Source organism: Corvus hawaiiensis, chromosome 11 (assembly GCF_020740725.1).
Source record: "Corvus hawaiiensis isolate bCorHaw1 chromosome 11, bCorHaw1.pri.cur, whole genome shotgun sequence".
Classification (NCBI taxonomy): domain Eukaryota; kingdom Metazoa; phylum Chordata; class Aves; order Passeriformes; family Corvidae; genus Corvus; species Corvus hawaiiensis.
This window is the reverse complement of record NC_063223.1, coordinates 22,498,529-22,525,111: the sequence shown is the minus strand read 5'-3', so window position 1 is coordinate 22,525,111 and position 26,583 is coordinate 22,498,529. Positions and strand designations below refer to the sequence as shown.

Genomic DNA, 26,583 nt, shown 5'->3' with positions numbered 1-26,583 from the left:
TTAAAACTTTTATGAAATAAAGGTGCTGATGGGGAGGTTCCACGGACCCTGACGAGCAAGAGCCTCCTCCACGTGCCCAGATAACACCTTTATGTGCGGTTAATGTTTTATCCCAGTCATTTCTCTAAAATGCAGGTGTTGCTGTTTTTCCTTTAGGCCTGAGATTTGAGAAAATTTGAAAATAATTATCTGTATTTTCTAAACAAGCTGGGACGCTGGAATTTCAAACAACCAAAAGCTGTTTCTTTGACCTATGTTTACTTCCCATATTCAAGTGAAAATTTGCAAAACACTGTAATGAAAATATGTCCCTTTCTAATTTCTAGTGGTTCAAGCAAGTCCTTCCTGTTCCATACCCATTCAAGTATTTAGCTTTTTTTTTATGTTATTTGTGTGCTCTTTGGCCTTTGCTGAGCTTTGGCTGGTGCTTTCCTAGAACAAATGCATAAAATCAACCCGATTTATGACCCGTTAATGTAAGCATTTTATCCTAAAGAAATTATGTCACATCTCATTCACCTCTGAATTTTTTTTTTTCAAGCCAATCACTGGAGCATTGCACACCTGAAAATGGGATGGCGTTGAAATCCATCTTGCTCTCTTCAATTAAATTCATTTTTACAGAGAATTCAATTAGTTGTAATTGCTGCTTTATGACACGCTTTTGCCAGGGGCTGGGCTGGTAGGATAATTAATCTCGATCAGGAAATGTTGCTCAAATCATTTTCCTTTGTCACCCAGCGAGGGGTGTGATTAATCAGGAGCTGTCTCAGAACGCGGGTGGCTCTGCCGGCGCTGTCCTGGCCGTGGCACACGGCCCTGACAGACCAGTTTGGTTACTGGGGTCACGGGGGGTCTGCTAAAGCCACCTCCCTGTGCCCTTTGTTAGGGGGACTCTCAGCTTCCCGGGGCGCTGCAGCTGCCTCCAGCATCCAGCCTGGGGTTGAGGTGCTCTCCACGTGCCCGGAGCTCTTCAGGAGCCCACCAGGACGTGTCTTCTGCTTTGTAGCTTCAGTATTGAGTCGTCTGTTAAAATTGTTCTTCTTTTTGGTTTGAGCTTTCTGGTTTGAGCTTTTTGGGAGCTCATGGAAGTTGTGTGTTTAATTTTATGCTGGATTCCAAGGGAGACATGGACAGGAGTAGTCCTTGGGTCAATTACTTCAGTGCTTTGAGGGAAGGAAATAGCCAGGGCTAAGGCAAGGAAGCAGCCACTGCTTTTAAAAGTAAAGCTGAAAACAACAAATAGGCGTTATCAACCCATTGGGTGTTCTTCATCACAGACTGAAGGATGATCAAAGAGCCATGAAGGGAGGCAGAGGTTTATGGGTGTAGTGGAGCAGCAGGAAACCCATGGCTTCATTCCAGATGAGGCCAAATGAATGCTGAGCTTGGCTTTCAAGTTTCATTTAAGGACCTGTCTCGGCCACAGCACTCAGTCCCCCTGCAGAAAGCCCACAGTTACCTTAGCCAGGAGCAGGAACAGTTGGGAGGCAGTTTTTGTTAGTGTCCATGTAAGATGCTTTATCTGTAACCTGGAGTGGGAAAATGTGGGGCTTTGGGGGCTAAAACTGGAGAAGTGGTGCCTCCTCCAGCCAGATGTGCAGGTTTCTGCCAGGTCTTTGTTCCATCTGATTCTCTGGTGTGGAAAAGTTAAATGGCAAAATGGTCTCTGAGTAAAACTGAGGAGTGGGGAAGACTCATTTAAATCTTACTTTGACATTTTCCTTCCATGTTCTTTGTGTTTTGAGGGCTTTTCCAAAACAATTTCAGTACTGTGTGTGCAGGTGAATATACACAGAGCATTTTCCAGGTGTGGGTGGCCTCCAAACACATCCAGCTGCATCCAGAGGGCAGCCAGAACCTTTGGATGCATCTGGGACTGCATACCCTGATCTCAGGGTTTGCACTGAAGCTGCACGAGTTCTCATGGGTACCAAGGCACCCTGAACTCGGAAATACTGGAATTTAGGATGAGTGTGGGAAGCACTTATGAGCTCTTGAATTGTGTAAATCCCATGGTCATCTTACTGTGGTTTCAACTGGCTCCTTTTAGTATGAAAATTCAGGGCAGGGAAAATTATTATTTCAGTAAATTGATAAAAATAAACTGCCAGTTAGCTGAAAAATCCTTTTTCCTTTCAGTTGAGGAGCTGCTCTGTAGTTCCCCATCCCTTTCCCAGCACACACACCACTAACCCCACGTTTTGTTGTTTGGCCACAGACCTGCTGACGTAGCTCCAGTTGGGTTTGGGTTCGGATTCTGTGCTGGTTTGCTAATTGCATGTTATCTAACTTAGGTTTGTAAGCCTTTGCTTCCAGAAAGCAGTGATGCTTTTGAAAAAATCCAGCCCTGTTTTCAGCCTGTAGGTTTGAGCCTACAGAGGAGTTTGATCGCTGAAACACTGACTGTGCATGTGGAGTGATAAAGAGGGTGTTTTCTCTCCTTAAAAAAAAGGAGCATCATAACCTCTGTCAGACTGATAGAGTGCACTGGAATTTAAGCCATTGAATCTGCTTATCTGAAATATCTCTGTCAATTTTCCTTTTGAGAAATGATGGGATTAAGATAATAGATGCAGCTTTACTGAATAACAGGGAAGCAGCATATCGACTGTAGGTCTGTGGATGTACTTGGCAGCGTGTGTAACTGTACATTTCCTGGGAAACAAAAGAGGGATGCTCATTGATCCACAGTATCTTGTAATGTGCTGCTTCTGTGAAATGCCGGGTGATCACAGGAGAACAGCACTGGTGTGCAGGGGAATATTCATTGACTGAGAGGGGATGCATTGAAATAGGTCGAGAGTCATGTGAATTCTGAAATGGCAACGCTGATGGTTCTGGAGAGCTGCAGGAACGAAGGGCTTTGTCATGGTAGGTGATAAATGAGCCCTGGCAGTGCAGGCTGGGCTCCTGCTGCCTGTGGATCTGGGAGGGGGAGCAGGCTCCTCTCCAGCCCCGCTGTTCTGCTGTCCCTGTGGGAGCTCCCCCAGGATGCAGAGTGCAGGGAGCTGCTCCAGCTGCAGATGTGTCCCAGCTCCCACTCTGAGCTGGGCATGTAGGGGCTGCTGATGGGAAGGTGAGAAACAAACCTTTAGCCTATAAACCAGGGGAAGCTGGAGTGGAATCTGTCCCTGAGGTGCCAGCAGGAACTGTCACAGTGTGCTCAAACACACCTGCAGCACTTGCACCCTACAGGAACAGGCTCAGTTTCGAGTGATGCTGTTGTAAGTCTGTCTTAGGATATGATGTGATGTGGCCAGTTTGGGGTGTGTTCGTTTTGTCTTCACTTTGGTGAGGTTTTTACTCTCCACTGCATCACTTGCACAGAGCTGCTGGAAGCTGTTTTGGAGGACAGTGATAGAGCTGGCAAAAGGAGACATGAGATTCAAACACCAGTTGCACATCCCGTTCAGTTTTACTCACCAGCCCATGTTTTCTGTTGTTTTTCGGTGGGGTGATCTCAAATGCCATGGGAGGATACTTGGAGGATTGGGATGTTTGTGCCCCCCGGGGGAACTCTGCAGGGTGTCCCTGTCTGCTGAGACCGGGCTGTTTGCTGGGATTTTGCTCACACAGAGTGGAGCAGTTTGCCTCACTCACGTACTCTCAGTGCTCCGTTCACAGTCAACAAGGAACCTTTCACATAACGTGAAAGTGCTTTGAGATTTGTGGCTCTCACAAGCATCATTTTCTGTGCGTATGATACACAAACAAAAAGGGAAAGCTGCTCCTGGCCAGGGGCACCAGTGAGGACTTCTGGTGGAGAGCAAGTCTGTCCAACCATGTTGTTGAACAAGACATTTTCAAACACTTCAGCTCTCAGATTACATTGGCAGGCTGGACCTTGGCCTCACAGGGGATTAAACATAGATCTGGAAGCTTTAATGTCTTCAAATTGAGTTATATACAATTGGCTGCTGCTATCCCAACGCTCCTTCTCTTCCTTCTTTGGAAAACCTCAATTCCCACGTCGCATGTACGGGTTGGGTTTGTTGTCAAGGTTCTAAATTTGAGTGGCAAATAGTAGTGCAGCTTGTTAATAAGCATGTGATCTCTGTGTAACTCTGGGAATAAGTGCAATTGAAATGATGGGCTTCACTTCTAGCGAAGCCAAAACCGCATCGCTGCAATACTGTAATAGGAAATCAGTTCCTCTGGCAAGAGAGCACCTTGAAAAACAGTGCTGGGTAGGTGTTCAGCAGGTAATAAATTCTAAACTGCTTCTTGTCATTGGGGTGGGTCCTTGATAAAGATATTTTTTTCTCAGAGTTCAGGACCTGGGGAGTTTGCAAAACTCAGCAGAAGGCTGGGCTGCCTGAATACCAGGCAGACGCAGCAGTGAAATCCTAAACAACAGGGCCATTACCCTCCAGGTGTTATTGCTGGAGTTAATTTTTCAAGCAGCATTTTCACTGTACGGCACGTGTGTTGCCACAAAACACAAATTACAGCATTTCTGCTAAAAGAAACTTCTCCAGGTCCCCCCATTGTTACTCCTGCAGACAGCTCTAGGAATGCAGGTCCCAAGTTTGCAAGCATAAATGGGCTTTATTTAATGTAATTCTGTTGTCCCTGCTCAGAAATTCAATTTTGCTTTTGCAGTGTTCTGAAATTAATGAAGCCAGCTGAGCCTTGCTAGTCTGGCTATTTCCTCCTGGCTTTCAGGGTCATGTTTGGCCTTGGTGCCTAGACACTGCTTTTCTTCCAGATGGAAAATCTCTTTGAGATACTGTGATTATATTTTGGTTTGGAGAGCATGTGGTAAAAATGAGTGCTCAGGCACACTTCTGTGTGAGTGTCTGGGGCAAACAAGCTGTGCTTGGAGGACAGGTGATAGGAGATTTCCAACTTGGAGCTGGTTTCCATTCCCAATGCTGGGAGCGCTCTAGGGCCAGCAAGGGTCCAACACATTCCCAGCCTTGGGAATGCAGGTCACTCAAGCCCCAAGCAAGGAAAGCTTTTTGTTTGTAAGAGCAGCATTAAGCACTGTTTAATTACTTTCTTGTCTAAATGGTTCATTAAAATATTTGGAACAAAATGTATGGAGTGAAAATGAGAAGCAGGAATTCCCATGGTATCCTTTAAGGCCCTTCCCTCTGAAAGCTGCCTCTCCCTAGCTGAGCAGTGCCAGTTCTTAAATGGTCTGTCCCACAGAAAGGCGTAACTTGAAGTGTATTTTCAGGTGGTGTTCCAATGACTGCTGTCAGCCGACTGCTGCTTCCCCCTGCCCTGCCTACCCTCGCAATCCTGTGGAATCCTCTGGAGCGGGGCTGCTCCGCTGTCAGATCTACAGTCAGACAGGTCTGCTGGATTGGATCTGCTGAATGCAGCTGCCAGAGGCATTCCAGCTTCCCTGGGAGCCTCTGCCTGCGCTCCATCCCTGCTTTGTCACTGCAGAGTGTCCCAGGGAAGGGGACGATGGCGCGGCAGGGATGGCGTGGGAACATCGCTGCATCCATCCGGCCACCGTGGCTGGCAGTGGTCCATGGCAGTGCCAAGGCCAGGGGACAGGAGGAAGGCAGGCACTGCCCTGCCTTTGGTGCCTGGCAGTGCCTGGAGTCACTCACACTGCACTAATTAATGCAGGCCAGGGCTGCACATCTGATAAACGGCGCTCCAGACAGAGCCACCTCCCTGCAGGGCTCCCGGCCACACATCCATCAGATTGCTCCCAGTTCTGAGAGGAGACCAAGCTCCTCATTAGTCTCTGCTCCATGATATTCAAATGAGAATTTCCCACAGCTTGTTCCTTCAGGGCCATTTGTTTGGGAGATCAGGCGAAGGAGTGGGACAGGAGCTGAACTGCCAGGCCCTGGGTCCCTTGAGCTCACGGCACTTTGGGGTTTTCTGGGAATGTGTCCTCCCTGATGGCTTGGCAGATCTCTGACAAGGGATGTGAAGGAAGGATTTTCTTTGAATGGCTGGGTTATCATTTCCAGCTTTGTTTCTGAGGGGTGGGGTGTCCTGGCTGAGTACAATCCTTCTGTCACCTTCTTTTTGCCTCTTGGGATTGGATGCTTTGGGCTTTCCTTCCAAATGGAGCACTGAGACTGGGATTCATGGTGTGCCAGACCATCCTCAAGCAAGGGTAAAGATTTTCATTTGGTGAAGCTGCACTTTGGCGTATAAAGAAATAATTTAGTCCTCCTTGGTATGCAAACACGTGGAGAATCACAGCACCAGCCTGCAGCAAGCAGGTTTCCCTTTCTTCCGTGAGCTGCCAGCTCCTAGGAAGAAACTGTGCCAAGCAGCAGCAATTATTCACTGAGCAATACCCCAGACAGGGTCTTAAATATTTAATGTATTATTCTGCATTCCTTCCCTCAGTGTGAGAGGGTTGCAGTACCACAGTGCTGCGAGCACCGAGGCTCTGACAGAGCTCAGAGCTGCCTTTTCCCCTCACACCCCCTCTGAGCTGCTGTCTGCATACAGCATATCTTTGTACTCTGATGCTCCAAGTGAATCTCCCTTCTTAGCCAAAAGATGATATATTTAAGCAGTCTTTATTTGGGATCAAGCTGGGAGTTTGCTTCAACTGCAATTATTTCTTCTGTCACCGCTGTGCGTTTCCGTGCCAGAAGAATATCTTGGCTTTTCTCAAATTGGATCTTTTTCTGGCTGCTTGCACGATGTGTACTTGTGCTGTGTGGTTATTTGTAGCCTCTGCCAGCAGTAAGAGAGGTAGTGCTGGGGTCTCCTCTGTCCTCTGGTGAACAGCTAATGAAGCAGTTGCAGCCGTCTGCACTGATGGGAAGGGACTTTCAGCATTATCCAGGCAAATTGAGCCCCGAGGACTGGAAGCTGCCCAGGGGACCCTGAGGAGGGGAGGCAGCTGGACTGAGCCATCATTGTGGGCACTCCCCCAGGATTATCCACTCAGCCCAGTAAGAACCTCCTCAGAACTTTGCCCTCCATCAAGAGAGGTAAAACCAAGGCTGATGCAGGGACAGGGGCTGGGCTGTGGAGTGGCTGTCCCCGTCCACCTGCCTCAGCAAGAGCACAGCTCTGGGTGGCTCTGCAGGCACAGGGACATCTCCCAAATGCCTCAGTGAAACACTGTCACCACTCCACACGGAGAGGCAGGAGCTGAAGGGCTCTGTAGCAGTCCCAGATCAAAACCACTCCTTGTCTGTCGTCACAGCTGAGCAAAGCACCACTGCAGGTTGTCAGTCCTCCAGCGTTCATTGCCTACCTTCTCCATGTCACACAACATAAGGAGCTCCATCTCAGACTATTTCTAAAATAATCTTCAGTTATACTGCTTTTTGTAGTCACAAAAAAGTTTCTTTCATCACAAAAAAAGCAAAATAAACCAGAGCTTTGTATCATGGCTCAAGGTGCCAAGAGCCAGTTGTGTGTTTGCTTCAATCTGCTAAAACGTTGTGGAATAGGACCTTTCAGACACCCGATTGCTGGGAGTGCTCTCTGCTCACCACAGAGTGCCAACAGTAAGAGTCAGAGCCTGTGGCCTTGTTCTGTGCTCCAGGACAGAACTCTTGACTAGAAGTGTGCTTACAGTTTTTGTCTGTGGATAAAAGCCCACTGTCTGAATTTTAGACCAATGATTTCTTGGAAATATTTGTGTTTTCTCCTGCATAATGCACTGCAGAAGTGGGCTGGTCACAGTTCCTGTGCTGATGGACACAGATGGAGGCTCTAGGCAAGCTCCTCATCCAGGAGCTGTGGATATCCATACTTTGGATAATCCTTTAGCCTTGAAAGCAGTTGTTCTTACCAACAGTTACACACTTTCTTCAGGTTTCATGCTGACCACGTTAGCAGTAAGTAATCCCACCGTGTGCCCAGTTTAGTTACACTCCATGCCACCATTCCTCTGCCTTTTCCCTGAAATGTCAGGAATTTGCATGATGAGGAGATGTCCTTCAGCTGAGCCACGAGTGAAACTGGGGCACATCTCCTCCAGTCCCACCTGGAAGGACCTTGCAAACCCCACGGAAACAAACTGGAGATACAAAACAGCCCCGGGGTGGTCTGGAGCATTCCCTGATAATTCCAGGCAGTTCTGCAGTTTGTGCTCTGTCTCAGCTCAGTTTTCACTCAAAGCCTTGGGCATAGTTCTGCAGTTAATGGCACTTTGGGAATTTTTTAAAATACCTCTATTAATACCAATGGAAATTATACATATATAGACAAGTCTGTTACATTTAACAATATCATTTTAATGGCTTCATCATTAGATAGTGTCTGTGCTTCTTTCTGGGCTACACTGAGCCAGTGGCCATTAGGAATAAACAGGATTGTCAGACCTTCCTGCTCACTTTCTTCACAGCAGCACAATATTTTATTTTCCTGTCCAGTTAATTTGTTAAAAAGCAAAACAAACCCCACAAACCACATTTTGAAGTAACCTAAATGAGATATATATTTTTATTATTCCTGAAGTGACCCTGTATACAATGAGATATTTGGTTTGCTGCAGCTTTCATGACATTGTGTTCAGAATCTGGGTTATTTTTATGTTTTAAATTAACTTTCCATCTTTGAGCAGTTTGGAAAGAAACCAAAAGACTTAAATGGGATTTTAGCTGGAAAGAAAGAAGGGGAGTGATGATGTGATTATACTAAAGTTATTCTATAAATTCAGTAAGAATTAACCAACTTTTTGTACCCCAAATCTGGATCTTTTGGTAGAATTTAAACTTGGATTCTCCTGGTTTTGCTGGGGATTTTTGTGGCCACTAAACGTTGGTTCTCATGTTGTCAGAACTCCTGAGGTTTTCCTCAATGCCAGGTTGAGTCTATGGGTGGGTGGCCAGGTGAAAAGGCTGGCTGTGACAATTCTGGGGGTGTTGCCCTCCTTTGTAGGGCTTGTTTTCCATCCTTCTCCCCACTGTGATCTGTGTGGGGATCCATCTCATCCAGGGGATTTCTCCACATCAGCTCCAGAAGCTTTTCCTGTCTTTGACACTGTTTCTACATCTGACCTTCACCTTAAACCCCCCACATATAAGTTGCACCAGGGGAGGTCTAGGCTGAATATTAGGAAAAATTTCTTCACTGGAAGTGTTGACAAGCAGTGGCACAGGCTGCCCAGGGCAGTGCTGGGATCAGCATCCCCGGGAGTGCTCAGAAAACATCCGGATGGGTGCTGAGGGACACGGTTTGATGGACCTGGCAGTGTCAGGGGAATGGTTGGACTCACCCTGGGGGTCTTTCCCAACCTTGATGAGCCTGTGACTTGTGACTCTTAAGAGGGGCATTTTTGCTGGGAGCCGTGCTTTTCCTGTGTGTATTTAGATACAGAAATACATGTGCCTCTCCTGACTGAGGGTTTGGGTGCTGGGGAGCTGCCTTGGGTGCCTGAGCTCAGGAAGGAAAACCGGGAATCGTGCTGAAGCTGTAATCCTGCTCCTTGGGATTGTGTCAGGAGTCCCCGAGGTCAGGAGTGCTCAGAGCCAGTGGGCACCACAGTCAAGGGTTGGGGGCTAATCACCGCTCATTAGCATCTCCTCTGTATGCACAGCACATCCCTGCTGCACAACCACGGCGTCGGAGAAATATTTATTTATAGCACCGAGGGCCAAAACTGCTCAGAGCAGATTTTCCTGCAAGTCTGGGTTGAAAGCGAGGCAAAAAGCCGTGCTGAGTGAGCAGGCTGGCACCTCCACAGCACACGGAGGGACGCAGGAAACTTAATTAAAGTAAATGAAGCTCACCCTTTTCCGTTGTTAAACTAACACCAGCCACAAAGGCGGCATATGGGAGCCACCCCCGCAAAATTCATGGCTATTCACAAATCTTGAGCTGGTGAAGCAAACAAATTGCAGGGTGGCATAAGCTCCCCAAAGCTATTTTAAAGCTTTAGTTAAAAGCTATTTGTTCAATATGGTTTGTTTCCATTCCTGTGCAGCTAATTCCTGCTGCTTTTATGGCCTCCTCCCTTCACACCACCCTGTTTATTTTTGTAAACAAAATTAGGAATCTTGGGATTCAAAGTAAAGATTTGCCACTGATTTATGAATGCCCGTGTAAATATAATTAATGCAGTTCTAATGTGAATTTTATGGACCTCCACAGACTGTACATGTTTATGGCTATGTGAGCAAAGGCTGATCTGTGGCCATTTGTGTAAGGGATGGAAATGGATAAGTGCAAGTAACCATTTAAAAATGATGGGGCCATGGCTGATGTTTTATTACAGATTGTGGGAAAACTGGCTTCTTCACCCTAAAAATGTAACTCTGTGTTATATATATATTATTGTAATAAACCTGGGGTCATGCTCAGTGAGAGCAAGGGTAATTAGTAACACCACACTGCATGTTAAATATTGCTGCTCAAAAATCAATGTACTCAGAGAACTTCCTCAGTGCTTACAATATCTCACCTGAACTTTGTGCTGCAATCGTTCTGCAGGACACCTTCACAGCTGCCTTTTTTGGGTAGAGAGCAGAAAGCCCCAGAGTGTAAAAGTCACTCACGTAGATACTTCTAGAATATTGAAAATTGATCAGGTTGTGACTAATTCAGACAAACATTTCTCTAATTCTCCTTTCTCTAATCTAGGAAAGGGCTGTTGGGTTTTTTGTTTGGGTACTTTTATTTACTCTCATGTTTAATGGCATGCTAAGTACTCTGAAATGTCAGTAAGAAGGAGAAAAATGTGAAGTCGTTGATGTTTAAGGACATAACATTTTTGAATAGTTTATGCTTTTATTTTGGTTTATTCTTTAATACTTTATAATTTTATTCTTTTGCTGTCACCTCAGGACTTCACTGGAAACAGGAAGCAGCATCTCAACTGACCCACTCAGGTACTGTAGCAATCATAGATGGTAGTTTTAGGTTTGAACTGACAGAAATGCCCTGCTCTGTATCAGCTGCACATCACACACCTTTATCTTGCAATGCACAGCCAGCAGAGGCACTGACCCAGTAGCTGGATTTTCCTAAGAGTGGATAATTTGCTCTTTTCCAGGATTTCCAACTTGAAATTCAGTTCTAGTTCAAACCCTGTGTTTGTTCTCTGAGGAGCACGGAGGGGAGGGACAGAGGGTGTGCTTGGGCACAACCCATCTCTCTCTCAGATTTTTATGACCTCGTGCTGACAATATTTGACCTGTCCCCCTGTCCTGGCAGGTCCGTGCTGCTCTGGGGAGCAGTTGTGTGGAGATGTCGCTCCTGCTTCTGCTGCTCAGCATTTTGATAAAAGCACCCACCCTTCAGAGAGCTCTGTCACAGGAGGCGCTGCCAGAGCTGGGGTTTTACTTTGATCACTCCATTTAGAAAGAAATGCTTAGCCCTGTTAACACTGCATATCACATGGGTACCTTGCATCTTTTATTCTCATCCTTGCACGTTGAAAAGTGCATCAAAGGCACAGACTTCCTTTGATAAGGCTGGGGCAGAGTCCCTCCCTCTCCAACTGGCAGCTGTTTTGGTACAAGTCTTCCTTTGGAGATGTTCTGGGTTGAGGATGTGACTTTTTCCCACATGATGTCATTTTAGCCTTGCTTGAACAAAACGGTGGGAGCTGTTCTGCTTAACCTTATTCAAATCAAGGCCCCTCTGTAATTAATCTTCTATTATTATCCAGTGTAAAGTCTTCTGAAAGTGAAGCATTTGCCCTGTTACCATTTCCTAAGCAGCCACCCCCTCTGCTGTGATATTCCCTTTGTCCTCAGCACAGCAACACTGGGCCATGTTCAGTCCCCACTGTACTTCTGTCCCATTCCCAGTGTGATGGGAACACTGGGCCTTTGTCTGCCAGGACAATGCAGGGAACAATCCCAACTTCCCCTGGCTCTGCTCCTCTGCAAATTTATTTTAGTGAGAGCATCGTGATGCTGGTGTGTGATTTACCAGAGCCAGGTATTGCTGCCACCTTTATTGCAGGCTGGAAATAGATTTTATTACAATGTTTTTCCTCCCATTGAGTATTTTTTTCCATGGGAAGGTGTCAGTGAGGAACATGGAAGAATTAGATGCATGCAGTAAATCCTTTTGAATGTTGGGCTGAAATAGTATCTGGGAGTTACCAGATGAGGATGTAAAAATGCCACTCTTTAACTACAAATTGAATGATTTTGTGAAGTTTAAAAAATCTGGAGTGAAACAATCGCTGAGGAGACCCTGAAGAGTACTGTTCCGATTTTATCAGGTAAAACTGTGAATTTTTCTTAGCGTTAAACAGTTACTGAGGGAAGAGCATGTGACATCTGCTCCACTTCAGCAGCTCCAATAAGCCTGCTCTGGAGCTGTAATTAGACAGAATTAAGGCCATTATTTTTAAGTACAATGAAAGATAATAGAAGACTTCTTGTTAGTGGATGTGTTCTCATGAACCTGTTAGGCAAATTGGCCTTTGAACGACCCAGAAGATGGGATGTACCAATTAACATGGCCCCACCCTGTGTCCTGTCAAGTATTTCCTAGTCAGGGTACTCTTGTTGCATTTTGCTCACAAATTGCCTGTCCCCATCACAAGGCACATTTGCCCCCAGTGAACCACTCTTCTAAATCTCAGTGCTGGGAAGAGTAAAGGTTAATGTGAAAAATTTGCTTATGTCCATTATAAAGAGGAAAATATGTAAAAATGGGCATAATTTATGTGTGTGTGTATTGGTTGGCACAATTTCTTTCATAGCCTGCACACTCTGGATATTTTGAGTTGGCCTCTGTCAGCTTTCAGCTGGCATCTGAAAATGTTTTGTTTCCTAATGTCTAAATCTTAATGTGGCCCTTCTGGAGGGTTGAATTGCCAGACCTGTTCCAAATGAGTTGGAAATTCAAATGTTTGAGCTTTGCAGATATTTGGGGCGGGTTTGTCAGCTTCTGGAGCAAATCGATCAGCCAGAGGTTGTGTGAGCTCAGGGAACAGATGTGCACAAAGGACAGTCAGGATGAAGAGAACAGCAAAGTTCTTCCTACCCTTCTCCATGGATACTTTGGCAGCTGAGTGGCTTAATCACCAAAAATAAAGGGTAGTATCAAATGATGGTTAGAATTCATCTGGGGGGGGAGTGCATAACTCTGAGAGCTGTCTGCAGCCAATAAACTCTGTTTTGAGTTTCTGGAAGGTTTCTAGGCAGCAGAGCTGCCCTTCAAGTCAACACGGAGGGGAAAGACCTTGATTGATGTCCTGACTCTCTGGGAATCTCTGCAGAGCTCGTCACCAGCACCTTGGGGTGTCCCCAGGCTGTCCCTGAGCCCGAGGGCTCCATATGAGCTCTTCCACCTGCCCTGGTGGGGCAGGGATGCTCCAGGGGTGGCACCCAGGAATGCCTGCGAGGGGCAGGGAGGGACATCTGGTTTGCCAGAGCCTTGAACATCAACACTTGCCTTATTCTTTGAACAGCTTGGGAATTTTCTCCCCAGCTTTGCTGTGGAGACCCCTTACTGCACTTCAGTGCCCTCACAGCACCCAGTGCACAGAGCTGTGTGTGCTGTGGTGTCCTGGGAGCAGCAAGGCCTTCAAACCTTCCAGGAAGAAGTTCAGCATCTCTCTGCTTGCCCAAACCCGTGGTTTATACATCTGCTCTGCATTCCCCCACTTTTTAATGAGGTGTGTGCAGGGTATCCTGGATGAATATGGGATCCACACTCTGTGTGTCCCATGAAATTCCTGAACTCCACAACACACGGATGGCTACCATGAAATTTTTGTGTGTGGCCAGTCGAGTATTTCACCCTGGAGTCTTGAAAGACTCGGGGAAAACAATTTAACTACTGCAGTGTCTGTGTTCCACCTAAGTTGGGGGATACACTGGTTTTCTGGGGAAGTGAAATATTTTTCAGGAATGTTCCTGGCATATCACTCTAGAAGTTTAACTCAGTAAATAACAGTAGGTCAATAGAAGTATTTTGTGAAAGGTTGTCACCAGACAGGTCAATTTTCCTGACCTGCCCAACTTTTAGAGCCAGTGCACCAGGAACTCCAGCAGGCACTAGCTTCATCCTGGGGTTATTTTACCCCTCACTTTTCCTTCAGCCTCAGAGCTCCAGGGCTTGGCAAGAAAACCACCCCTAAAAAAGGAGGTGGTGCAATGTTCGATTTCCACTTGGCCCTGTTTTTAGTGGCTGTTTTTGAAAGCCTTGTCAGAGGCTGAACTCTCAGTGACTGCAGAAATTCTCAGCAAACTGCTCACGGCTCCAGCGCTGGAGCTGCAGCACATCCAAAAATCCCTGCTTGTATTAGGCCTGGGAATTCTGAGTCAAAGGTTTCGGTAAATGCCTTTCTGAAAGAACCAGTTCTATATCCAGGGTGAGCGTGAGATGAAGCTTAATTTCCTTTGTTGTTTTCCTCTGGAAAGACAAGTGAAAATGAAGAACGTGTTGAGAGCGTGGGGCTTTTCATTTGCAAAAGTCCTAATTAGCATTTTCTCTGCATGCAGTGAGGGATAATGGGTGTTGGATGCTGTCAGGAAATCCATGGGTACATGGCTCCTATGCTCTGAGCCCACTGCTTAGAAATAGATAATTAAGGTGATAAATAGTTTGGGTTTTTTCTGGAAAGGATATGATGCTGAGAAAGAAATTGCTTTGCAATGTGAACAGACAAAGGATAAGTTTCCTGAAAAGTCTCATTTCAGGATCCAGTCTTTGGCTGGCGTCTCCTGAGCTTACTTGTCTTGGGCTGGGTTTGCCCTTTTTCCTTGATCCTGGGAATAGCTGCTCTTGGTTATGGGATGTAACCAGTTTTTTCTTTCTTTTTTTTTTTCCTTCTTTTTTATCTCAGAATGTGAAAAAAATCAGACACAAGAATGTTACAACAGGGAAAACTCAATATCTTTTCTTCTTTCATTTTTTTTTTCTTGTGCCATTTTTTTGTGGAAACAAAGGAAAAATGATTTCCCGTTACCTTCTTGGCATTACCAGACCCAAGGCAGGAGGCACTGCCAGAAGGTTGGGGCTCACCAGCAGCCACTGGGTCTCCAGGGCCTTTCCTCAGTTCCTCTTTAGATAAAACTACCCTGGAGAACAGGGGAGGGATGAAAAGCAGGGATGAAAGATTTTCAATAAGGAAATCTAAATATCCTTACCATGATGGCATCAGTGACTTGAAAATTGCCAAGCTAATGAAGCCCAAGGGAATATGAGTCCAGGAAGAAAAACAGGCTTGGATTTGGGCAGCATTTCATATTGTTGGGGGGTGATGTTCCTTCTCAGAGATATCCCGTTGTGTTTGCTTGGGAGTCACCAGCTCTGGTGCTGGTCTGAAAGAAATCCCAGCAAATAAGTGCAGGCAGCACAAGGAAAGGGGTACTTGAAAGAGAATCTTCACAAGAAATTATTTTTAATAGCCCAAATCAAGCACTTTTTTTCCCTGCAAGTTTCTTTTCTCATGGTCTAGTCATTCCCACCACCTGCCCTGTCCTGTACAAGGTGTTTTTAGGGAAATACCACACAAAGTGTGACCCTGGTTAAGCATAACCCACTGATTTCTTTACTTCACTAAAGAAACTGCCAATTCTTACTCAAATATATTTATAATTTCATTTAATTAAACTTGCACAAAGCAGTTTTCTAAGAAGATGCAAGGCACTTCTGTAACTGCACGGTGACAGTGAGTAAAACCAGAACCCCTAAATATAGCTTCTATAGATCCCTAAATATAGCTTATTATCCAGGCACTTGGGGAACCAGATAGGTCCACATGGGAAAGAGCCTCAGGTTGAGGCTTAGGGGTTTGGTTTTCTTTGCATATTTTAAAAACAGTGTTAAAATTCTTGTGGCTTTTTGGGGAGGGGATTGTGGGGGTGCTTTATGGTTTATTTGTTTGGTTGGGTTTTTTTGTTTGGTTGATTGTTTGCTGGTTTTGTTTTGAATGCTTGTCCAAGTGCCAGAGCGGTTTTGAAGTATTTCGTCAGCTCCTGCTTTTGGTTTTGTTGTTGTAACTGTTGAACCTTTAAGTTCCTCTATACCTGCCTGGCAGTGTTGTAAGCCATAGCTTGATGTTTCCTGTGAGTGATTTTCAGAAACGAAACAGAACGTGAAACAGCCAAATCGTAGTCCAGTATGCTGGACATAAGCATTGGTTGGTCTCCACTACGGTTCCTCCCCCAGAGGGTGCTGGGCACTGCCCAGGCTCCCCAGGGAATGGGCATGGCCCCGAGGCTGCCAGAGCTCCAGGAGCGTTGGGACAGCGCTGCCAGGGGTGCCCAGGGTGGGGTTGTTGGGGTGTCTGTGCAGGGCCAGGAGCTGGACTGATGGTCCTTGTGGGTTCCTTCCATCCCGGGATATGCACAGAATCCCAGACTAATTTGGGTTGGGAGGGACCTTAAAGCCCATCCAGTGCCAGCCCTGCCATGGGCAGGGACACCTCCCACTGTCCCAGGCTGCTCCAGCCCCAATGTCCAACCTGGCCTTGGGCACTGCCAGGGATCCAGGGGCAGCCCCAGCTGCTCTGGGCACCCTGTGCCAGGGCCTGCCCACCCTCCCAGGGAGGAAATCCCACCTAATCTCTAATCTAACCCTGCCCTGTGTGTTTCCATCCCAGGATTCTCACCCTTTGCAATTCACGGTGGGATAGAGAGGAAAGAAGAGGGAGGGGAGGGAGTTGGTAGAATTGGGCCATGGTAAAAGATAAGACATTTTTAAAAATTTGTGCTCCTGTCTTCTCAGAACAAAAGCAGTCCGCCTTTATCGTGCCCAGCAGAGGTTTCGATAGCAAACGCTGCTAATTCCGCAATCCCCCAGCCCCGCAGCTCCCAGCCCTGCCTGCGGCTCGGGGATGGCTCCGGAGCGGCTGCGGCTGCCGGGACCCCCGGAGGGGCTGTCCGTCCCCGCCGGCAGTCTGGCTGGCTGTCCGGCTGTCCGTCTCTCCGTCTGTCTCTCCGTCTGTCTGTCCGTCCGTCCGTCCGTCCGTCCGTGCCCGCGCCTCGGGGGCTGTCCCGCTGCCGCCCCGCGGTTCGGGGTTGGTTCATCCTCCCCCCCTGCGCTCCCTGGCAAAACGCGTCGGGAACAAGATAAGCACAATCTGGTGTGTGAGCGGGAGGGTCTGAGCTCCTGCCTTCTTTTTTTTCTTCTTCTTCTTCTTTTTTTTTTTTTTTTTTTTTCCCCCTCCTTCTCCCTTTTTCCCTTTTTTTTCCGCTCTTTTCCCCTCCCCGTCACGAGAAGCCCCCCGTTCCCGAGGTGCCGCAGACAATGGAGCCCGTGTGCTGGTACAGGAGGAGCTGATTAACAGAGGAGGCAAAAAAGGGAAAAGGGCAAACGCCGGCAGCCCCATGTGCTGAGATCACAGCTCGGCTGTGGGTACCGGGCAGCGGTGTCAGAGCCCACCGAGATAATTGCCTGCATTTTCCGAAGTCTGGGAGCTCTAAGGATGCTTTCCAAGGGTCCATCAAAGCCCGCAGCTGGAATGTATCCACGCTGTTTGTCCAGAGGGCTTTCAGAATGGCCTAAAATAGCCGAAAGGAGAAGTGGGATTTCTGTGTAACACCAGTGATCCCGGTAGGACTGGGGACTTTGGGAGAGATAAACGGCGAGCGGGATCAAAGAGCGCCCATGAATTTGTGTCCTTTGTGCGGCTGCCTCTTTGTATGAGCGGGGGGCACTGGGGCTGCAGGTGCTGAGCCATGTGCGGGGCTGCCCGCCGGCTCCGCGCCGATCCCACAGCCCGGTGATGCAGCCACAGGGACACGAGGGTGCTGCTCTGCTTTTGAGTCATTCAGATCATAACAAAAAAGTCTTGTGTTGCTAAAAGCCCGCTGCAGACCACAGTCGCGGCAGCAGGAGTGCTGGAAAATGCTGAAGTTGAAGGCCTTGTGCTTGGATTACTGGCAGTTTTTATGTCTCCAGCCTCTCCATGGTTTCTATAAAAGGTAAGAAAATGTTAACTCTGCAATGCTCCTCAGCACGGGGTGGCTGCACATGATGCCACCAGGGTTTTTCCTCGCTGTTCTGCTCCCTGGGAGAAGGGAGTGGTAGGCACTTAATGAGAACTTGTGACAAAGATTGTAAAGCTGCTTTTTTTTTTTTTTTTTTAATTGCATTAATTATCAGCTGCTGTTGTCTCTGTGCATGCAGATGTGAAGGTGAGGGTGCTGTTTGGTTTTAACCTCTGCTTTAGGTCACATCACCCCAGCTAAGACTCAGTACTTTTCCTTCCCTGATATTTTATCCTCAGGCACAGGAGCTCGTGCTGTGGTGTCCACACTGTACACAGCACTGGCAGATTAATTGAAATGTCATGGAAATTTATGTAATGCAGAGAAGACCCTTTATTTCCCTGAGATATTTAGTAATATAATAGTTCATCTTTCCTCTCCCTCCCAGCACAAAGTACACATCAGAGTCATTCAGAGCAGTGGGCACTTCACTTAGGCAGGTCTGACACCCAGCTTAAATGATTGATGGTGAATGGTGATCCTAAAGAATAGGTCTGGGTGTCAGAGGCATTGAGCTTGCCTATTTAATGGAACAGCAAAATAAGCAATTCCATTTAACATGTCCCTGAACTTACCCTGATGCTTTTTAATTGAAACTTCGTTTTCCTTGCTCTTGATTTACGCTGCTGAGCAGAGGGAATTGGATGGGTTTGAATTTTCTGGGGGGAAAGTGGGGATCCCTTCACTGTGAACAAAACCCGTGCGATCCTCTAAAACAGGATTCCGTTCTTGTTATGTACACTTTCTGCTCTGGCTACCTATTGTCAGCCTACAGAAAGTGCTTTGTACTAAATGCTAATTGCAGTTGAATTTTTCATGCGGTGGCTGAAGGCTGGAAAAGGGAACTGTTCCAATCTTTTTCAAGGTTTCAGGGGTGCCCCGCACTTTCTGCATTGAGCAATACGGGACCCTCATCTGTGACCATTGGCTTGTGAAGTTTCAAAAGATAGCTTTATTCTCCTCTTCTCGCAGCTTTTCACAGATTCCGCTGCCAAGCCAAAAAATTTCCAACCTAGTCCCAGCCCATTGTGATGTTTCCCTTGCTGAGAAACCATATAAAATAATAGAAATGTAGCCAGGCTGTTTTGACACAAATAAATACTAAACTCGAGCTTTCTGTCTTGGATTCCTGGCGAAATCCCAGCTTTGTGGCAAATGAATTACTGGGGAGTTATTCTACATCTCCTAATGGAAGCCTCTGCAACAGGGCTGCCCATTTATTTCCTCCCAGATAATTAATTTACTTGCCATCAAAACCTGGATGTGCTTGAGTCTTCTGTCTGCAGCGTGTTTGCATGAACAGCACTAAGACCAGGCCTTAAGCACTTCAATACCACACAGAGGCACTTTGTTCTCATCTTTTTGAGAAGAAAACAAAATTGAAGGAAAGTTGCGACTTCCTCACGTTTGAAACAAAATAATTTCTTGGTCAAAGCACAAACAAGTGTGAAAAACAGGTGCTGCAGAATAACAAACCTTAAATGCAAGGAAGTTCATCTGAAAAAGAAGGAAAAAAACTTTCTGGAGGCTTTCAATTCCTTTTTATTAGTGATTGTAAATAGTTTAAAATGCTCTTGGAAAAGAGCCCAGGGGCAATGGGGAGGTTTTGTGTGTGCCCTGTGTATATATTTCCTATTTTTATGAATAAAATGAGGTAACAGATAACCAAAACAGGGCTTGGGTAACATTTCCATGGAGTGACTGTGCTCTTTCCTTCTGTGCACTGCCTGACCCTGGTTTTCAGCTGCACTCAGTGCTCAGAGCTGTGGAAAGTGTTCCTGGTGGCTTTGGAAGCCGTGACTTGCTGCTCCATGGTGGGATGTCCGGCTCTGTTTTCCAGCTTTTGGTACTCAGGGAATTCTTGTGGGTTTGTGTCCAGGGCAGGGAACGGAGCTGTGGAAGGGTCTGGAGCCCCAGGAGCGGCTGAGGGAGCTGGGAAAGGGGCTCAGCCTGGAGCAAAGGAGGCTCAGGGGGGACCTTGTGGCTCTGCACAAGTCCCTGACAGGAGGAGACAGTGGCGGGGGTCGGGCTCTGCTCCCAGGGAACAGGGACAGGACAAGGAATGGCCTCAGGCTGTGCCAGGGGAGGGTCAGGTTGGATACTGGGAAAATTTCTTCATGGGAAGGGCTGTCAAGCATTGAAACAGGGCAGTGATGGAGTCCCCATCCCTGGGAATGTTCAGAAAACACAGGGATGTGGCACCTGGGGACATGGGTCAGGGGTGGCCTTGGCAGTGCTGGGGAAGGGTTGGACTCGATGATCTCAGGGGGCTTTTCCAGCCTTAATGATTCAGTGATTCTGGATCTGCTGCCTGGCCTGGACAATTCTGATTTTGGGGATCATTTTATCTTGCTCTGGGAGCCGCTTCCATGGAAGTGAAATCCATGGGCTTGAAGAGAATTCCATGCAGGGTGCGTTGGGTTTTGTGGTGGCCCCACTGCCCAGAGCTGTGGGGCTGGGAGAGATGGAGGACAAGGAAAATGAGCCATTCCCCCTCCCTGGCTGTGGCTGCCGTGCCAGCTGGGGCACTGCAAGGAAGCACTGAGCCTGGGTGATGGGACAAAGGAAAACTGGGACGGGTTTTCAAGTTTATTTATGTATACAGGGTAAAAATCCAGCTCCAAAATAGCAAGCTGGGCATGTGGCAGTCCTAAAGAAAGGCCAGGTAAGGGCAGACAGCACGTGTACAGAGAGAGCTGCTCTATGTTCTCTCAACACAGCAAGGGAAGGGGGAAATAGGGAAAAATCCACCAACCACAGTTTCAGTCCATTCCTTAAATTTGGCAGCACCTGCAATAACCAGGACTTTGCCCATCCCGTGTATATTCACAAAACAAAGTTACTGCAAGGTAATGGTGCTGATGCCTCCAGTAATGTGTTTATAAACCAGCAGCCTGATGTATCCAAGTGTCAGCAAATTGCATAAAGCAAACTGGGAGGACTGGGGTAAAAACCTGCTCCAAGAAATGTCTGGTAATTCAGTGATTCACGAAAATGAGATTTCAGTGCTCTGTTGAGTGCATTTTGGTCAGAACCCCTCACTTGAGGGCTGGTTTTTGTACCCTCCAGATACAAACACGGAGGGTGCTGAGATGTGTTTCTGTGCCAGGTTAAAGTGTAAGATGAGCAAATCACTGTCGGGTTTCTGTGGGCTTTGCAGGATGAACGTCTCATGCTTTACTCCCAGGATTATTACAAACCCATGTGACTTCAGGTTTAGCATGTGAAAGTGAAGATTTTCCCTAGCCAGGGGGGAAGCTTCGTGCTGTGCTGCTGCCAGCTGGTGTGTAATAGCCCAGGCTAGAAATTGTTGCCATTAGCATTGCATTAAAGATCAAGCAGAAGGTGAGGAGATGTGTGACTGGCACTGAGGGCAGCTGAAATCTGCAAATTTTTCCTCCCAGAATGTCTTCTCTCTTCTGGCTAAAACAAGAGAATTTCAAAAAACACAAAGTGCCAAGTTCATAAAGGCTGCTTTATTGGAATGCCTTGTTTGGCAAACAAAACCGTTTTCAAAATTATTTCTTGTCATTTTTAATTTTTCTTTCATCAGTTTGGTCTCCCTAAAGGAGGCACGAGTCCCTTCCAGAACAATTAGGGCCATTTGTAATGAGCCACCCCAGTGGAATAAGCCAAGTGAGAGGGTGCCTGGTCCTTTGAAGCCAGGGATTAGCTGGAATTGTTCCTGCCACCCTTCAGCTGGGACTCACAGTGCCAGCACCGTGCTTCAGGATAGGTTGAATCATGTGCTTAAGCCCATCTCTGGGCAAAATGGGTCTGTATTTTGGTATATGATTCATTCCCATGAGGATGTTTCAATGTTGATTAAAAATGGAAATGCTTTCATGAGTTGGCTTGTTAGGAGCAGCTTATTGCTGCCACCCTGGAATATCAGAGTCTCTGAGTGTCAGAAGCTACTTACAGCCACTCTGAGATTGCACTCTGCAGGGCACCTGCAGCTCTGTGCTCATCCTCTTTCCCACTCTCTTATCCTAGAAAAATGTGTAGCATTTGAAGCCATGAAAGGAATTGCCAGCCTTAATTTAGATGCTGTTTCAAAGACAGCGCACGGGCTTGAAATGATCCGTGTCAGGGCTGTCCTTCAGGTTAACTCTTTGTTAAAAAGAATGCGTTTTTGAGAGGCTTTGTTCCTCATTTTTGGTGTCAGCAGCATGGACTCTGCTCTGGGGTTGTGTGAGGTGCCTTGGGATGCCTTGGGAAACTGGCACAGAGGGAAAGGCAGCATAAAAGAAGGTGTAAAAAACTCCCTGGTCATGTGTCCCTACATAATTAAATCCGTCATTTAAAAATAGGTTTAATAAAGGGGGACAAACCTGTATACAATTCTGTCATCCCGTATTCCTGGAGGTGATGGCTGTATGCTAACTACAAACCTCAGGAGCAGGGAGTAGGGAAAAAAATCCTTGAAGTTCTGGTTGCTGAGGGCCGGGAACTGCTTTTGCACAGTGCTGGACAGTGATGTCAGTGGGTTTGTGTATCTTCGTGCTGTCACTTAAACTCTGAGCTCCTTCTCGGCATCTTAAACCAAACAAAAGCAAAGTGGGTGGGGAAAGTTACTGGAGCTTTGCCTTGAACTTGCGTTTGGAGTTCACCATATATGTTGTTAGAAACAAATAGTTTGCTTTCACTTGACAGTGACTTCATCCAGAGCAGGGCTGAGTCATGTGCCTGTGGAGCAGCTCCCTCTCCAGAGGATTCTTTGGCGAGGCTGCTGCAGCTGCAGAGCAGCTGAGAGCTTCCCCCACCTCCCAAATCCACCCCCTCTGGAAGCACAGCCTGCAAACAGCACTCCTTGCAGTATTCCCACAGTCAGCAGAAAAATGATTAAGAGCAAACCCTCAAATAAATGCACAAAGTAGCAAAATGCCTTAAAAGCCATCAGAGGATTTCTCTGTGCTCGGGGAAGTGATTCCAAGTTGGGAAATTTAAATGAAAATACACCAAATACCTGCTAATCTGGTGGTAGCCTTCCTGGTAATGTCATTAATGGTTCTCTGTGTCTGAAGGAGACTTTGTGCAGGTTTCATTGCTCTCGTGCCTGAAATTCACGCTTCTGGTTTGCCTTCCCAGGCCGCTCTTCCTCCCTGCCTGGGGGACACACATCCCATGGGATCCCTTCGCTTGCCATGCCCTGGTTTCACCGAGTGTGCGGTGGGATTTGGGCACGGATCTGCGGGGCTGTGATGCCTCTCCCTGTACCAGTGCTGGCACTGGGCTGAACTGGGTTCCAGACCACACAGTTCTTTGTGTGTGTCCCTGCCTTCCTCCTGCCTCTCCCCTGCTTTTCCCCTGCCTTTTCCCACCTTTCCCCTGCTTTTCCCCTGCCTTTTCCCACCTCTCCCCTGCCTTTTCCCTCTCTGCCTTTCCCCTCCCTTTCTCCTGCTTTTTCCCACCTTTTCCCTGCCTTTCCCCACCTTTCCCCTGTCCTTCCCCTGCCTCTCTGCAATCTTCATTTCATCAATTCGCCAAGATTCCTGAAACTTTCCTTTTCTCCACCCCCTTCCCTCTCACCCAGGAACCATCTGTGAGCCCTCAGGTTCTCCCTTCTCCACACTTGAACAGATTTTAACCTTCCACAGACAGCTTTGAAGGCTGATGTTGGGTTGTTCTGGAACTGGGGTGCCTGTGCTGGGGGTTCCTGCCCTTTAGCTGCATCCCTGGAGCATACAGAGTTTGCCAGGCTTTTCTTTCCCCCTCCAGTCTCTCCTGTAGTTGGATGCAGCCGACGGGCAGCCCCTGGAGCAGTCACATTTTAATTGTGCCTCTGGCTCCGTGCCCTGCAGAGGGGAATTGGAAGCTTTCTGAGTTCCCTTTGATCGTGGTCCAAGACTGAGTCACAGCACAGGGAGCCTGGGAGCCCGGTGGTGGCCTGGAGACGTCCCAGGAGTCTCTCAGAAGCTGCAGCTGGGAGGGTGCTGGAGGGGCTCTGCCAAGGATCCCAAACTCTCCAGCCTTTTTGGGGTGAGGGGAGATGCCCTTTATCAAAATGCCAAGTCCAAGGCTGGCTCTGTTCCCCAGAAGGACTGGCATGTGTGTGTCACTGCTGTCAGCTCCCAGGAAACGCCGTGGTTTGCATTTCCTCAGGAATGTTTGTGAAAAATCAGTGAAGGAAGTTTCAAAGGGAACGGAAGAGAATGCACTGAAGGCTGGGGAAAAAATATGGTGAAGGTATTTTATGAAAACCTCCTAAGTCAAAATGTTGGCTTGTTGAAGGTTTAAAGGCGCCCCAAGCTGTCCAAAAAGCTAGAATGCTTTTCCAGCTAGAAATTTAAACTTCATCTATTTGTACGACTCCTTGCAATCCTTAATTGGTAATAGCTGTTGTGTAAGGGGAATGCTACCTAAGTTAAAAATAGGTCTGGGACTGCACTGACAACCCAAACCAGGCTGGGCCCAGCAGTCACATTTTCCTTTTGTCGAATGACCTACAAATGTAATGAACACCAGAACAGAAATGCTGTCAAATCCTGGTCTGGGACCATTTCATTGTGGTGGAAACTTCAGAAAAACAGGCAAATTGTGTTCCTCACCCTTGAGGGCTGCAGCAGGGCAGATTCCCTGTGGCAGGGATGTTGAGCTGAGCTCACTTAGGCTGGGCCTGGGCACGGGGACAGCACTCAGATCTCCTCACACGCTGTGTGTGAGGGGATGCAGCCATCCAGAGCATGCAGCTTTATCCAAAACCAAATCAGATCCCATGTCTTGGGTGCTGCTTTTCTCTGGGCTCCTCTCCCTTCCTGTACCCACCAAGCACTCTGCTTATCATCCTGCAGGCTCTGCTGCCAAACAGGAATGGATCTCCAGAGGGGGGAGAGTAATGGAGTGTGAGACTCCAAATTAAGCCCTGCCTTTCTAATAATAGCATTTAAAAGTAACACACCACCTACAACTTGTAAAGGAACCTCAGCTCCAGCCTTTTTAAATACTTAGAGAGATTTATGTCCCTTGTGGTATCTTTGCCTGCAGCAGCTTTGTTTCCAGTGTGAAAATTAGAAAATAGATTAAAAGCCTCCCGTTCCTCAGAAATGGCCTCAAGCTGTGCCAGGGGAGGTTTAAGTTGGATATTAGGAGAAAATTCCTTCAGTGAAGGGGTGATCAGGCATTGGGAACAGGCTGCCAGGGCAGTGGTGGGGTCACCATCCCTGGAGGGATTTTGAAGATGTGTGGGTGTGGCACTTGGGGACACGGATGAGTGGTGGCCTTGGCAGGGCTGGGGAATGGTCGGACCCGATGATCTTCAGGGGCTTTTCCAACCTGAATGATTTCAGTGATTCTCTTCTGCCTTTCCCTCCCTCCCCACCCCCAACATTGGGGTTTTTAGGGATTACAAACTGCTCTTCATCACATAGTGTGCTGTAGCTGTTATGGGTTCCCTCAGGAATCAAAAACATTGGGAGAATCCCACTGTTTTTCCTAAAATGGGTGGCATGTGCTTCACCGTGGCCAAGTTGAGGGCTTTGACAAACCTGGTGGTTTTTCCCCCAGCATTTCTATGATATTGATTCTTCTAATTGTTTTCCCTGCCCTGCAGCAGCTCCCTGCTCCTGTGTCCAGTCAGCAGAACCAAAGCTGTGTGTGTGCCTTGGTGTGCCCAGGCTGCCTTGGTGCAAACTCTCCTGCATCAGCGTTTGCAGGCAGTGCTCCCCAGCAGCTGAGCAGAGCCTTCCTGCTGACCCTGCAGCTCAGGGGGACCCACCTTCAGCTGCCCCCACGCTGTGCTCAGCTCCCAAAAGCCACAGCAGCGTCTCTGAATTAGTGGTTGGGGCTGTTTGAACTAAATATTTCCTCCTAGAAGAGAAACAAAATGTTTTGCAAAGTTGAGAGTTGCTTTCCCTGTTTTACAGGCAGCAAAATGCAGGTCCAAGGCATCTAGTGTGGGCACTGGTGATGCTGGGTTTGGAAAAACCAGTCCTGAAGTGGGAAGAAATTTTGGAAGGAGGCAGAACTTCTCCTTGCACCTTCCTCTTGCAGGTTGGGAGGACTCAAGAGCTTGTTTTACTTGGGGCACTGCCGTGCGTCCAGACACGCAGGGCTGCAGAGAGGGAGAGCTGCTGCAGGTACCTGCAAGCAGGGCAGAGCTAACAAAGGTTTCCAGGAGTCAAAAAACCCCAGCAAATAAGTAAATCTGTGCGGGGAGTTGCGCTCGGGGTGGCTGGGTGGGTGCAGTGATGTGCTGCGAATGGAATCTGCTGGTTTACTTCGAGGGGAAGAGATAAGTAAGTGATGCAGTTCTCATCCACACCCAGAGGGGAGGAACAGCCCCGGCAGGCAGCTCCAGAAAGCCCTCCTGAGTGCCCACGGGCTCCCAGCCTGCGTGCGTGTGGGACGGCGTTGTCACTGCAGCGGTGACAGTCACTTGTGATGGATGAAGAACACGGAAAATCCATGGCAAAGGCACCAGGTGGCCCCTGCAGTGCTGGGGCTCATCCTGGTTGTCCTAAAGGGAAAGCAAACAAGGCTTCAAAACAGTGAATCACTTGAGATGCAAATCTGTGCCTTGTTTGGGGCATGGTGATGTCACTGGGGACCAAGGGGAGGGAAGTAAACAGCCAGAGAGAAGGGCTTCACTGTCTCATTGCTCCTGGAAAAGCTCCTCTGTTCCTCAATAAGATTTTTCTGGCTACTAACAAACAGCTGATGTGTCCAGCTTCTCGTGGCCATGCCTCCTGTTACCTCCTAGGTAATGATACGCAGGAGGAGCTGTTTTTAG

At 47.6% G+C, this 26,583-nt stretch overlaps 1 protein-coding gene across 13 annotated transcripts in view; it reads left to right on the top strand.

Moving 5' to 3' along the window:
- IQSEC1 (IQ motif and Sec7 domain ArfGEF 1) overlaps nucleotides 1–26,583 on the top strand; it is a 282,288-nt gene that overhangs the window by 133,830 nt on the left and 121,875 nt on the right. For 8 of the 13 annotated variants that reach the window (XM_048315512.1, XM_048315510.1, XM_048315514.1 and 5 more), the window contains one exon: nucleotides 10,734–10,778. The exons of 4 other annotated variants lie outside the window; for them this stretch is intronic. In XM_048315512.1, coding sequence (XP_048171469.1) covers nucleotides 10,734–10,778 — 45 coding nt within the window. Of the gene's footprint in view, nucleotides 1–10,733; nucleotides 10,779–17,034; nucleotides 17,787–26,583 lie in introns of those variants that run through there. One more of the 13 variants, XM_048315519.1, reaches the window with a different exon arrangement.